This window comes from Herpailurus yagouaroundi, unplaced genomic scaffold, assembly GCF_014898765.1.
Source record: "Herpailurus yagouaroundi ecotype Mexico unplaced genomic scaffold, PumYag 77, whole genome shotgun sequence".
Lineage (NCBI taxonomy): Eukaryota > Metazoa > Chordata > Mammalia > Carnivora > Felidae > Herpailurus > Herpailurus yagouaroundi.
This window is the reverse complement of record NW_024412388.1, coordinates 29,311,094-29,323,987: the sequence shown is the minus strand read 5'-3', so window position 1 is coordinate 29,323,987 and position 12,894 is coordinate 29,311,094. Positions and strand designations below refer to the sequence as shown.

The window sequence follows — 12,894 nt, the reverse complement described above, 5'->3', positions numbered from 1 at the left end:
ACGGGGGAGGGGCAGAGAGAGAGGGAGACACAGAATCGGAAACAGGCTCCAGGCTCTGAGCCATCAGCCCAGAGCCTGACGCGGGGCTTGAACTCACGGACCGCGAGATCGTGACCTGGCTGAAGTCGGACGCTTAACCGACTGCGCCACTCAGGCGCCCCGAATGTAGGTTTATTTTAATGCGGGTCTGCCTCGATAAACAGCAGGAGGGAAGCAACCAAAGAACGAGCTTATCAAGCTTTACAGCAAGCTTCACAAGGTTTTAGAAGTATGTTTTTGGATCCTGTACATCTGTTCTTTCCAGAAGCATATGTAGTTGAAATCGGACTGCAGTAGTATACCTTCGCTTAGTATTAAACCTCTTGATTCACCGTTAGAGTTGTAGTTACAGCTGCTTAGAGAATCTTGTGCTGATCTTTGTTCCCTTAATCTCTAAAACTTCCCGTATGTCTAAATTCGCGGCATGTTAGAATCCCAGGCTTTACGGTAACACTCGAAGCTTGTGCCACTTCTTTTAGAAAAAGGAAGAAGCCATTGGGGCCATGGTGTCTGCCAGGGAGCACACAGATTCAAGCCTCTCATCCCGCCTGCCGCGGTGGTGGAACTGTCTTGAGCTCACTGGCCTTCTTGAAGCTGACAGGATGGCTTTCCTTCTCCGGGGAACCCAGCAGGGAGTGTGTCTTCCGTTCTGCTGAACCTCCGGCACCCTAGTTTGGGAGGTGGCAGCTTGCATGTCAGTCTGTCTGCTGTGAGCTCGTGGGTGCATTTATCGTGCGTGTCTACTGCTGTGCATTCTCCAGTGCCTGGCTGCTGGCTTCAGATAGAGCAGCAGCGGACCTTATGGGATGTGCACGGTCATCTGGGAATGCTTGGTTATCCTTCTCCCAAAGCAGCAGGTGTAATAAAACACCTGCCACACTTCGCACAAAGAGCCAACCAAGGATATAGTGGGGGTTTAACTCAGACTCCCCTGTGAAGGTTGAGCTTTGTTTCAGAGGAACTCAGCTCTAGAAACAAAGGCGGAGAGTGTGTTTTGTGGACTGCGATGTGCACGGAGGCGACATGATGGCATCATCTGGTGCGGGGTCCCTGAGCAATTGACATGGCACCCAGTATTTGATCTCTGGTGCCTCGTCCCAGAAGTGAGGTGAATGGTGGTCTTGCTTTTAGACCTGATTAGGCTGTCTTTCCAACCACACAAGAATAAAGTAGTCCAGGACGACTCCAGGCTGTTTCTCATGAAACTGGAGCAAGGTCCCAGAGCCAGCAGCATGTTAGCCGTGGCGTGAAATGGGATGGCAAGAGAAAAGATTTCCTGAACAGCTGGGTCCCTTCCCTCCCAGCCCCCAAGAAGCCGAGTCTCAGGGTGCTCCTGTCAGAAGTACACTGGCGAGGATGGGGGAAGTCCCGCCTAAACTGTGAACTTTGTGCTCTGTCCTCACAGTGTGATCTTGTGGCTGGGGGACCTCAACTACAGGATAGAAGAGCTGGATGTGGAAACGGTGAAAAAGCTCATCGAGGAGAAGGCCTTCCAGACGCTGTATGCGTATGATCAGGTACACACAGCCACCTGTGCCCTCTTAGGCAGCTGTCCCGCCACTGTGAGGGCACGGGAAGGCCTGGCTTCCCAACCCTCGGCCTCTTCTTCCTCCGCTGGGCAGGCTTCCCTGAGAAGCTGATGGCCTGTCATTTCTCTCTTTTCTGCCTTCCCTCATCCATGGCTGCCTCCCCATCGGCTCTTCCCTCGAGGCGCCTCATCCCCCTTGGGGGCAGGAACGTGTGTTCTCTCTCTCAGTCTCTCTCTCTCCCCCTCCCCTTTCCCCTGGTGCTTGCGTGTTCATTCATTTGTGCAAGAAGGGGCTAAAAGGGTGCCAAGTTTCTCATACAGATCCTTAGTGTGTTTAAGATGATTTGTTAAATTGTTTTCTGAGTGAGCCTCCTCTGCCCCCTCCTGCTCTTCAACCAGACTGTCCAGTGTAAATGACAGCCGTTTCTCCTGAGCGGCTTTCTTCACTCCTGCCAGGAACCAGTTCTGGAACCTGCTGTTCTCCACCGTGGTCTGGGTCAGCGTTTCTTGCTCAGAGCATGAGCCATTTCACAGGACAAGAGACGTGTCTCTCGCTGGCTTCCTTGAGGCTACTAGTCCCTGTAGGTTTCAAAACCATTCAAGTGGTCAGTGTTGTTCAGAAGGTTCAAGTCCCTTTTCTTTTTAGTCTGTAGCCACCTTCTTATTGTCACCAGTCTCAGTCTTTCTGTTAACCTTTTTGTCCCCTGATGCACATCAGTCAGAGGGGGAAACATCTCAACTTTGTTGTGTCTTTCTTTTATGGAATCATCTCCTTTTTGACCATTTTTCTCTCCAGTTCCTTTCCTTTCCTTACGTGTTTTTTCTCTTTTATCCCTGTTTCCGCATTAAGCCAATCTGCTCAAAACTGTTTACTGCATCTATATTCTTGAGTGAGGCACTCTAGCTTCCCTGGCAGTTTCCTGCTGACCTCCTCTTGCCTTCTTTTCTGGTCTTTCTTCAAGTAAAAGTACCTGTTTTGTGAATTCTCTGCTTTCCAGATGGTTTTAAAGTCTTTACATACTGATTTAAGACTCCTCTTACGTTAATATCTACATTTTTATTGTGTCTGCGGCCTTTCCTTAGTAGTTTTTTTTTTTTTTAGGCATTCCTATTTTGGGGAATTTGGCAACTGTTGTCCCCTGAATAGCTGCCACCCTGTGTCCAGTGCTAGCTGGCAGTTCTTCATCAGTCCATGACGGGCCAAGCTTGGTCCCCCCGGGAGGAGACAGGAGCACCTGTGGTTGTTCATCTCCCTGAGAGTGTGATCTGGAAGGATCTCCTCAAATGAGTGCAGCAGCAGGAATGCTGGCTATTCTCAGGATGCACTAGGCACTATTCTAAGCTGACAGTTCTTTCCAACAGCCCCGGGGGGCAGACTCTCTTGCCAATCCAGAATTTGCAGAGGGGGGACATCAAGGCACAGAGCTTCCCCCAGTTCAAATAACTCATTTGATAAACTCCTTTAGAAAACTGTTTAAATTTACATTTATGGGGCGCCTGGGTGGCTTAGTCGGTTAAGCGTCCGACTTCAGCTCAGGTCACGATCTCGCGGTCCGTGAGTTCGAGCCCCGCGTCAGGCTCTGGGCTGATGGCTCAGAGCCTGGAGCCTGCTTCCGATTCTGTGTCTCCCTCGCTCTCTGTCCCTCCCCCATTCATGCTCTGTCTCTCTCTGTCTCAAAAATAAATAAACGGTAAATTTACATTTAATTCATACTTGTTTTGGTATACTTCTGTTTCTACATACGTGAAAGTCCCCTTTGCTTTTTGCACTGTATCTTTCCAGACCCTTTTCCATGTAGTCCTCTCTCCATGTACAGTGGGAACAGCTGTGTTACACAGATGAAATGTCTGATACTTGGAAGGAGAAGCTCCGTGTCTGTTGGTACCTGATCCTCTTAGGGACGTCTCAGTAAGATGGTACTCAGGTCCCTTGGATGCAGGTATACTCTTAGAAAAGAGCCTTAAAAACGGTACAGCAGGCAAAGGAGTGGTCAGCTTACTCCCCTTCCTAGGATTTCATTCTCAGAATCTTACAGAATAACTTTCTCCTGGGACTTTCCCTTTAGGTTAGGGTTCAACTTCCAGATTAAAGCCCTTTCCTCTGCTAATTCATGGTTTCAGGTTTTTTATTTTGAGGTTTTTTGTTTTTTTTTGTTGTTGTTGTTCCCCCCCCCCTTCCATCCTTTTACACAGCTGAAAACTCAGGTCACGGCCAAGACTGTCTTCGAAGACTTCACTGAAGGCGAGCTCACGTTCCAGCCCACGTATAAGTATGATACTGGCTCCGACGACTGGGACACCAGGTAGGTAGGGAGTTGTGCAAATGGAAACCCAGAAATTTCGGGAAGCACTTGCCCCCATGGACCTAAAGAAGGGGATAGGAATCCTATGACTTCCCCGTGTTTTGCACTCTGGTCAAATGTTTTCCCTCAGTATCTGCTCATTCAGCAGCCCTACCTTCCCACATGTTTTCTTTTCGACTGCCTTAGGCTTTGTTCCACAATAATTTACTTTTCAGTTATGCTTAGGGTGATAGGATGATTCTAAGCAGCTTAGCTTGTACTTGGTCACTGCATAGGAGTTTATCGTTTTTCTTAGTGCTTATGGCATGCCTCACATTATGTCACACACTTCTATGACCTCATCTAATCATCCCTACAGCCACCGGAAGTACGTGTGATTTATTATCCTCAATTCTTAGATCAGAGAACGGAGGCATGCACAAATTAAAGAGCCTCTCAAGGGGCACCTGGAGCGTGCGACTCTTGATCTTGAGGTTGTGAGTTCGAGCCCGATGGTGGGCATAGAGATTACTTAAAAATAAAAATCTTAAAAAAAAAAAAAAAAAAGAGATAAGAAATAAAGAGCCTCCCAAACAGGGAAGTGTAGAGCCAGGATTCTAACCTAGGCAGTAGGAATTCAGAGCCTGTTTAAACCACCATCTTTTAAGGGCCACAGAGTACTTACTTGCAGGTTGCCTTTTTCATCTCATCCCCATAGGAAGGTAAAGAGCAGGGAATCATTCTGAACTGTGTTTGGCTTAGAGACCTAGCAGCTGTTTTGCGTGATACCCACAGGGTACATGCTGTCCCCTGGTGGGCCCGAAGCACTGTGCCTTCTTGGGTCCCTGGGCCTGCATGCACACGCATTTGGAGGCCCTGGCCTGTCTCCCCAGCCGAGCCAGGGTGCCAGCCAGGCACTGGGCACTGGTGTGCCTGTGTGGGCCCCCAGCGCAGACTTTGTATTTCAGTGAGAAGTGTCGTGCTCCTGCCTGGTGTGACCGGGTCCTCTGGAAAGGGAAGAACATCACTCAGCTGAGTTACCAGAGCCACATGGCCCTGAAGACCAGTGACCACAAGCCTGTCAGCTCAGTGTTTGACATTGGGGTAGGTGGGGAGCTGATACCCCTTGCGATCACTCTGTAGGGAACTGGTTCTCATAACCACCTTTGTCATTTTGGTCTCCTCCTCCCCACCTGAGTGTGAGAAAGCTTTTAAATGTTTTTAGGGGTGCCTGGCTGGCTCAGTCTGTAGAGCATGTGACTCTCGATCTTGGGGTTGTGAGTTTGAATCCCATGTTGGGTGTAGAGAATACTTAAAAATTAAAAAAAAAAAATTTAAATAACAGTGTTTTAATTTAAATCCAATTCATAATTATTTTCGTATATTTCTCCTATGTATTTCTACGTACATGGAAGTTTTCCTTTTTTTTTTTTTTTTTTTTTTTTGGACTATGTCTTTCTAGGCCTTTTTCTATGCACATACAAATGTGTCAGTATCCTATATACAACACAGAGGATGTTTTTTCTTTTTGTAAAAGAGATCATCTTATGCACATTGTTCTGAGAGAATATCTTTTTTTTCCCTACTGACTATGTCTTAGGAGATCTTTCTATGTCAGTAAAGGTAGAGCTCCCTCCTCCTCCCACTTCTGCTGACTCTGTATGAGCTTATTTCCCACATCCTGGCTAATACTGAATTTTATCACTCTGAAATTTCTGCCAACCCAATGAGCCAAAAGGAAAAGATATGTCATTATTATAGATTACATTTCTTTGATTGCCAGGTTGAACATCTCTTTATTTATTATCTCTTCTCCTGTGACTTCTGTTTCTTTATTTTACCAATTTTCGAGGGTTCAGGTAGAGGCATATCAGAATCTGTGAGGATGTGGTGGCTTGAAAAAAGCCTAATGGATGTTACAAAGTTTTATTATTGGAAAGTGACAAAAATTGTGTTTATAATTCACAATACCAAAGGGAAGGCCTGACACAATCTTAGCTGATGGGGCACAGGTTACAAAAGCTTGAGAAATGCCACTTTAAATCAAACCCTAGAGAAGTTTCTCGCCGCAGGCCTGTTGACAGGCAGCAAAGTCACTGGACATCTTTCTGCCCCAGCTCTGCGACCTGGCAGAGCTCCCAACCAAGCTTTCACTCCAGTGTCTTCTCAGCTAATCAGGAAGCGGTTGGCTTTACCACAAGTTCAGCCTCTGGAGGACCCTCTGGAGACTATTGTTAATTGGGTTCTTTGTTAATTAATTAAATCTATTTAGTCTTCACTTTCTGTGTGGCTGTCAACTGCTCTTTCCCAATACTGTGCGTGTCTTCTTTACTGAAAAGGAGGAAATGGGCAGAAGGCAACTCAGGCTCTGATGTCTCCCTCCCAGGTGAAGGTGGTCAATGAAGAACGTTACCGGAAGACTCTGGAGGAGATTGTTCGCTCCCTGGATAAGATGGAAAATGCCAACATTCCTTCTGTGTTCCTTTCTAAGCGAGAGGTAGGAAGGACATGTTAAGAGCATTGGCACGAGGCTCTTCTATTCATAGAACTTAAGTCTCATCTTCGAGGTCTCGGAATTCCAGGAGGCACCAGTCCGACCACTGGGCTCTAGTCTTCTTGACTGACAGGCTGCCACTAGTTAAAGCGAGGCTGCTGATGTTGGCTGAGAGGAGGGGGTTGTTGATTTAGAAATGATGTTCATCTCCTGATCGTCTATATCAGAAGCCTTTCACCTTTGTGGCTCCTATGTTTCACCCACACATGGGCCATTCATGTATTAAATGATGGCATAGATGAGCCAAAAGATGTTGTGTTTGATTTTAGTGTAACTGGGTAGGTATTCTCGCGGTGGGGTTGGGGGGGGGGCGGTTCTTCCTCCCAATGTTTTGCTCTGACTGAGATTAAATTGAATCGATTTCTTGGGTACACATGTGTTGGTGGGAGGCAAGGCAGTGTAGAAAAGGGATGGGCAGTGGAGGAAGTCAAGTTAGGGCTGAAGATTTTTCATGGAAGAGCTACAGCCTAGATCGTTGAGAATAGACAATACCAAGAAGCCAATCAAATGGAGATTATTGCGAGGGTATTGTTAATGCCCTAGAGGTCCAGCTACTTGGAAAGATGTGCTTGGTCTTCATGTTTGGGGGTGCACTTTGTAAAGGGTATCTTGGAAATGGCCTTTGGATATAGAAGATAGAAGATTTGAACTTTGATTCCTTCAGGAAATTTATTTATAAAACATGAAGTTTTTGGATTCCTGGGTTGAACATAGACAGCTGGTCTTAGTGGAGCTGTGGCCTCCCTGGTAAATGCCTAAATCAGAAACGTGATTCAAAAGAGGTAGTCCTTCATTTTCTTTCCAGAAAGGGCAAAGATTGCTCAGTTGGGGTGGCCGGGCAGGTTGCCGAGAAGAGAGCACTGGTCTGACTGGTCCCGGTCTTGCCCCCAGTTCTGTTTTCAGAATGTGAAGTACATGCAGTTACAAGTACAGTCCTTTATAATCCATAATGGACAAGTGCCGTGTCAGTTTGAGTTCATCAACAAGCCTGACGAAGAGTCCTACTGTAAGCAGTGGCTGAATGCCAACCCCAGCAGAGGCTTCCTCCTGCCAGGTAAGGCCTCTCTTCCTAGTTTCCCAGTTGCTGGTTTGGGGAACACTCTACCCTGCCTGTTTATTTTCCTAAAATAAGCTTTTTTGTTCCTGAGTGTTTTGTTGTCTGGTTGAAACTTCTAAAAGCCCTGTGGATGTGAACCATCCATGAATAGAATATAAAAACAGTAAAGGGCAGGAGTTCAGCTTGAAAAGCTTTCTCAGCCATCTATGTGTTCCATAATTTCACAGAAAGAGAAGACAGAAGACCTCTGGGAAGCAGGTGCTGCTGTCGAAGGACCCATTTTCACTGTCTGCCTCACTATAATCAGCTCCCAGCGTCTGCTCTTGTAGGGAAAGATAACGGGGTGGTAATCCAGAAATTATATCTGGCCCTGGAATGTACCATTCATGTCTTTCCCCTGACTGCTCCTTTGCACTCTGCATCGTGCTGTGTGGCAGAGGGATTAAGCCTGTTTTGTGGACAGTTCGCAGGCTGATATTTGCATTATATTTTCTGCTGGATCAGGTGTCTTCATCTGACCTGGCCCAGGGCAAGCGCCTTGATCCATGCCTTCAATTCTATTAATAATTCTAACTTAAGCTGTGCTCCTTTGTACTTGGATTTCATAGCAATGGCCTATTTCACATGTTTTTGTTTGTTGTTTTCATATTCCCACTTGGACTATAAACTCCTTGTTCATGTGTCCTCTGAGTGCCGAGCACATACATACTTGTTGGTTGGCTGATTCGTCTTATTTCCTTTCCCAGCCCTTTGTGCCTGATCCTTGCCCCCTCTGTCCCCTTTCCTCTTGGCCTCTCACCAGCCAACATTACTTTTAATGTTATTCCTCAGATTCTGCCATTGAGATCGAACTGGAGCTATTTGTAAATAAGACCACGGCTACAAAGCTCAACTCAGGTGAAGACAAAATTGAAGACATTCTGGTTTTGCACTTGGACAGGGGAAAGGATTACTTTTTGTCGGTGACAGGGAACTACCTGCCCAGCTGTTTTGGATCTCCCATTCATACACTGTGCTACATGAGGGAGCCAATCTTGGACCTGCCGCTTGAAACTATTAGAGAGCTGGTGAGTTTTATGCCACAGGGAACCATCTAGAACTGTAGCAGCCGAGCCAGTCAAACAAGATAGTCTCTGTCTTTCGTACATAATTCATTAGAGAAACTCAGCCATGGATACTAAGATATGAAGCTTCCCTGGCTCCTAATTTTATTCCTTTTTTTTTTTGTTTCAATCATCACTTGGTCATTCTTCAGCCCGAACTAAATTTTCTGAGACATAGAAGGCTCCTATGGGGAGAATTCGAGTACAAGGGGACTATTTTAGAGCAGATTTATAGTGATATGCATTTTTCCCCCTTCGAATGCACTTTTTTGATTTAGGGACTCTTGATTTCTATCCTCTTCATTCTATAAGGTGAAAATAGAGGCCCAGTAAGGAGAGTGATTGGTCACAGGTCACATGGTGAGTTAACAGTGGACCTGGCCCCTGCATTTAGGTTTTTGGACTCCCAAGTCTGTGCCCTTACCTCACAGACCACATTCTCACCCTGGTTCTGACAGTGAAATGCTGTTGACAGAATGTGTTTTCCAGAAGACAATGTGTATTTCACCTGATTCATTGAAACTGCTTGCTGTTGGGGCGCCTGGGTGGCGCAGTCGGTTAAGCGTCCGACTTCAGCCAGGTCACGATCTCGCGGTCCGTGAGTTCGAGCCCCGCGTCGGGCTCTGGGCTGATGGCTCAGAGCCTGGAGCCTGCTTCCGATTCTGTGTCTCCCTCTCTCTCTGCCCCTCCCCTGTTCATGCTCTGTCTCTCTCTGTCCCAAAAATAAAATAAACGTTGAAAAAAAAAAAATTAAAAAAAAAAAAAGAAACTGCTTGCTGTAACCCACTCCTGCTTCTCAAAAATCACCTTTTGTACCTTGATTCTCCCACTTGATTTCATTTGCCCGTGGAACATTTGCTTAGGGGATTGCAATGCTTTCCTTCTTCCATGGGTTCGCTGCCCCCATGGTCAGTATTTTGGAGCTAGGCTGTCAGAAGTTCCATTGGTGGGCCTTCAGATTATGTTTTTTATTTCTTTTCAGACTCTGATGCCACTACAGACTGAAGATGATGGGATCCAGTTGGAGAACCCCTTGGGGATCCCCAAAGAGCTCTGGATGATGGTTGATTACCTGTACCAAAATGCTATCCAGCAGGTAGGTGGTGGTTAAGCAGTCAGACCTGATTGAGGCCAGGCTGCCTTGGGAAAGAACATCAGCTCCAAGAACTTTTGGTATAAGAAGCTTTTACCCCAAGGAACCTGTGGAAAGCTTTTCCTCCCCTAGGGAGTGAACGGGGGATAGATTCATGTTTCACACCCCCGTGAGACCTTGCTATTACATACAACACTTGATTACCCCCAAGGGAAGCAGCCTTGCATAGGATGGCCTTCGAGGCACAGCATGTTTCCCCGACCTGGTCTCTGGGGTCCTCCAAGTAGAAAGACATCTGGATTCTTCTCAGGATGTCAGCCTGCTATCCTTATGAGGAACTCTTGCCAGTTTCTGGGAAGGGGAGGGGCTAACTTGTTGATGAGCCAGACCAATGTAGGAGACCAGATGGAGACCCCAGGCCTTGAGTCAGGAGGCCTGACTTCAAGAGTGATTTGGGCAAGCTTCATGAAATCAGATTGGTCAGTTTCACTGAGTCATTCATACAGGGAGAAGACTAATACAAACTAGAGTCTATCACAGCTCTACCACCTGGGAGCAGCATACGTTTTTATGACATTCTCTTTTCATTTCTCCCCACTCCTCACATTTATCATTACAGTGTACCAAACACTGTTCTAAGTGTTTCACAGCATTGCCTCAATTAGTTCTTACAATGGCTCTCAGATGAAGAACCAGAGGTCCAGGAGGCTAAGTAACTTGGTCAAAATCCCAACACTGATAAATGAGTAGGATTGGAATTTGAACTCAGGGAGTTTGTCTGTAGAAGTCACCTCCTTGAGCAGGGGCCATGCTAATCTTATGTGTATCATTTCAGTTTTGGTACACATGCTGCTGAAGCGAGCAGAGAAGTTACTTCTTTTTTTCTTTTTTAACATTTATTTAGTTATTTTAATTAAAAAAAATTTTTAATGTTTATTATTTTTGAGAGAGAGAGAGACAGAGAACAAGGAGGGGCAGAGAGAAAGGGAGACAGAATTGGAAGCAGGCTCCAGGCTCTGATCTGTCAACACAGAGCTTGACGCAGGGCTTAAACCCACAGACTGCAAGATCATGACCTGAGCTGAAGTCAGCCGCTTAACCAACTGAGCCACCCGGGCGCCCCTATTTTTATTTTTGAGAGAGAGAGAGAGACAGACTGACCATGAACATGGCAGAGGGAGAGGGGCAAGAGAGAGGGGGACAGAGGATCCAAAGCCAACTTTGCACTGACAGTATAGAGCCCGATGTAGGGCTTAAACCACGAACTGTGAGATCATGACCTGAGCCCAAGTTGGACGCTTAACCAACTGAGCCACCCAGGAGCCCCCAGAAATCACATTCTTAAGTATTGTGCTAATCTACCTTCTCTGTAGAGCTCCGTTCAAGTGTAACTTTTGAGCAATACATAGAATATTATTATTCAGTTATATGGCATTAAGCCATTTAGTAAAATGATTATAAAGCATGCTAGGACTCATGGAAATACCTTTATTGCCATAATCTTGTTTTCACAAGGCAGGGAGGTGCCTTTTTCTTTTTTTAATTTCATTTTTTTTAATTTACATCTAAATTAGTTAACATATAGTGCAATAATGATTTCAGGAGTAGATTCCTTAATGCCCCTTACCCATTTAGCCCATCCCCCCCCACACCCCCTCCAGTAACCCTCTGTTTGTTCTCCATATTTATGAGTCTCTTGTACTTTGTCCCCCTCCCTGTTTTTTTTTTTAATTTTTTTTTTAATGTTTATTTATTTTTGAGACAGAGAGAGACAGAGCATGAATGGGGGAGGGGCAGAGAGAGAGGGAGACACAGAATCAGAAGCAGGCTCCATGCTCTGAGCCATCAGCCCAGAGCCTGACGCGGGGCTCGAACTCACGAACCGTGAGATCGTGACCTGAGCTGAAGTTGGATGCTCAACCGACTGAGCCACCCAAGCGCCCCCCCTTCCTGTTTTTGTATTATTTTTGTTTCCCTTCTCTTACGTTCATCTGTTCTGTGTCTTAAAGTGAAGTGAAGTCCCATGATATTTGTCTTTCTCTGACTAATTTCATTTAGCATAATACCCTCCAGTTCCATCCACGTAGTTGCAAATGGCAAGATTTCATTCTTTTTGATTGCTGAGTAATACTCCATTGTATATATACACCACATCTTCTTTATCCATTCATCCATCGATGGACATTTGGGCTCTTTCCATACTTTGGCTATTGTTGATAGTGCTGCTGTAATCATGGGGGTGCATGTGTCCCTTTGAAACAGCACACCTGTATCCCTTCAATAAATACCTAGTAGTGCAATTGCTGGGTTGTAGGGTAGTTCTATTTTTAATTTCTTTTTTTTTTTTTAATTTTTTTTTTCAACGTTTATTTATTTTTGGGACAGAGAGAGACAGAGCATGAATGGGGGAGGGGCAGAGAGAGAGGGAGACACAAAATCGGAAACAGGCTCCAGGCTCTGGGCCATCAGCTCAGAGCCTGACGTGGGGCTCGAACTCACGGACCGCGAGATCGTGACCTGGCTGAAGTCGGACGCTTAACTGACTGCACCACCCAGGCGCCCCATCTATTTTTAATTTCTTGAGGAACCTCCATCCTGTTTTCCAGAGTGGCTGCACCAGCCTGCATTCCCAAGGGGGGTGCCTTTTTAACTTTCTCCATCTTATAAATGATATATTTTCTTCACGTTTTTCTTTTTCTGGTTAATCCCTCTGTAACACTGCAGGAAACGTAGCTACTTTTAAAGTTTTCCCTTATCATTGTGTATAGTATGCCATACCTGTAGTGTTGTGTTCTTTTCTTTTAATGTTTATTTATTTTGAGAGAGAAAGAGCATGAGCAGGAGAGGAGCAGAGAGAGGGGGAGAGAGAAAATCTCAAGTAGGCTCCATGCTGTCAGGGCAGAGCCCAACGTGAGGCTCGATCTCACGAATCATGAGATCGTGACCTGAGCTGAAATCAAGAGCCGGACACTTAACCACCTGAACCACCCACGTGCTCCCTATAGTTTTATAATAGATGTTTTATCACTTTAAAGACCTGTCATGGGAGCATGCTTGGGAAGGCCTGAAAGATGAATTAACCACATCAGCCCTAAATTTATCAGGGTGTTTACCAGGGTGATTCAAAGGCCTCGCTACACCGCTCACTCCCTTTTTTTACACCTTGCTGGTGATCATATTTCTAGGTCCGGAAATCACGGCCGATTTTCTGAGAATATAATGATCCTGTGACTTTCTT

General features: G+C 45.9%; 1 protein-coding gene and 1 non-coding gene across 2 annotated transcripts in view; one reads left to right on the top strand and one right to left on the bottom strand.

Moving 5' to 3' along the window:
* Window positions 1–12,894, top strand: part of INPP5B (inositol polyphosphate-5-phosphatase B) — a 49,185-nt gene that overhangs the window by 33,176 nt on the left and 3,115 nt on the right. Inside the window, 7 exon segments of the mRNA XM_040469685.1 lie at window positions 1,445–1,556; window positions 3,761–3,870; window positions 4,818–4,953; window positions 6,236–6,346; window positions 7,295–7,457; window positions 8,292–8,527; window positions 9,546–9,659. Of these exon segments, the coding sequence (XP_040325619.1) occupies window positions 1,445–1,556; window positions 3,761–3,870; window positions 4,818–4,953; window positions 6,236–6,346; window positions 7,295–7,457; window positions 8,292–8,527; window positions 9,546–9,659 (982 nt within the window).
* LOC121027890 (U6 spliceosomal RNA) lies at window positions 10,418–10,521 on the bottom strand. The gene has a single exon (XR_005788973.1). It is a non-coding gene; the product is annotated as a U6 spliceosomal RNA (small nuclear RNA).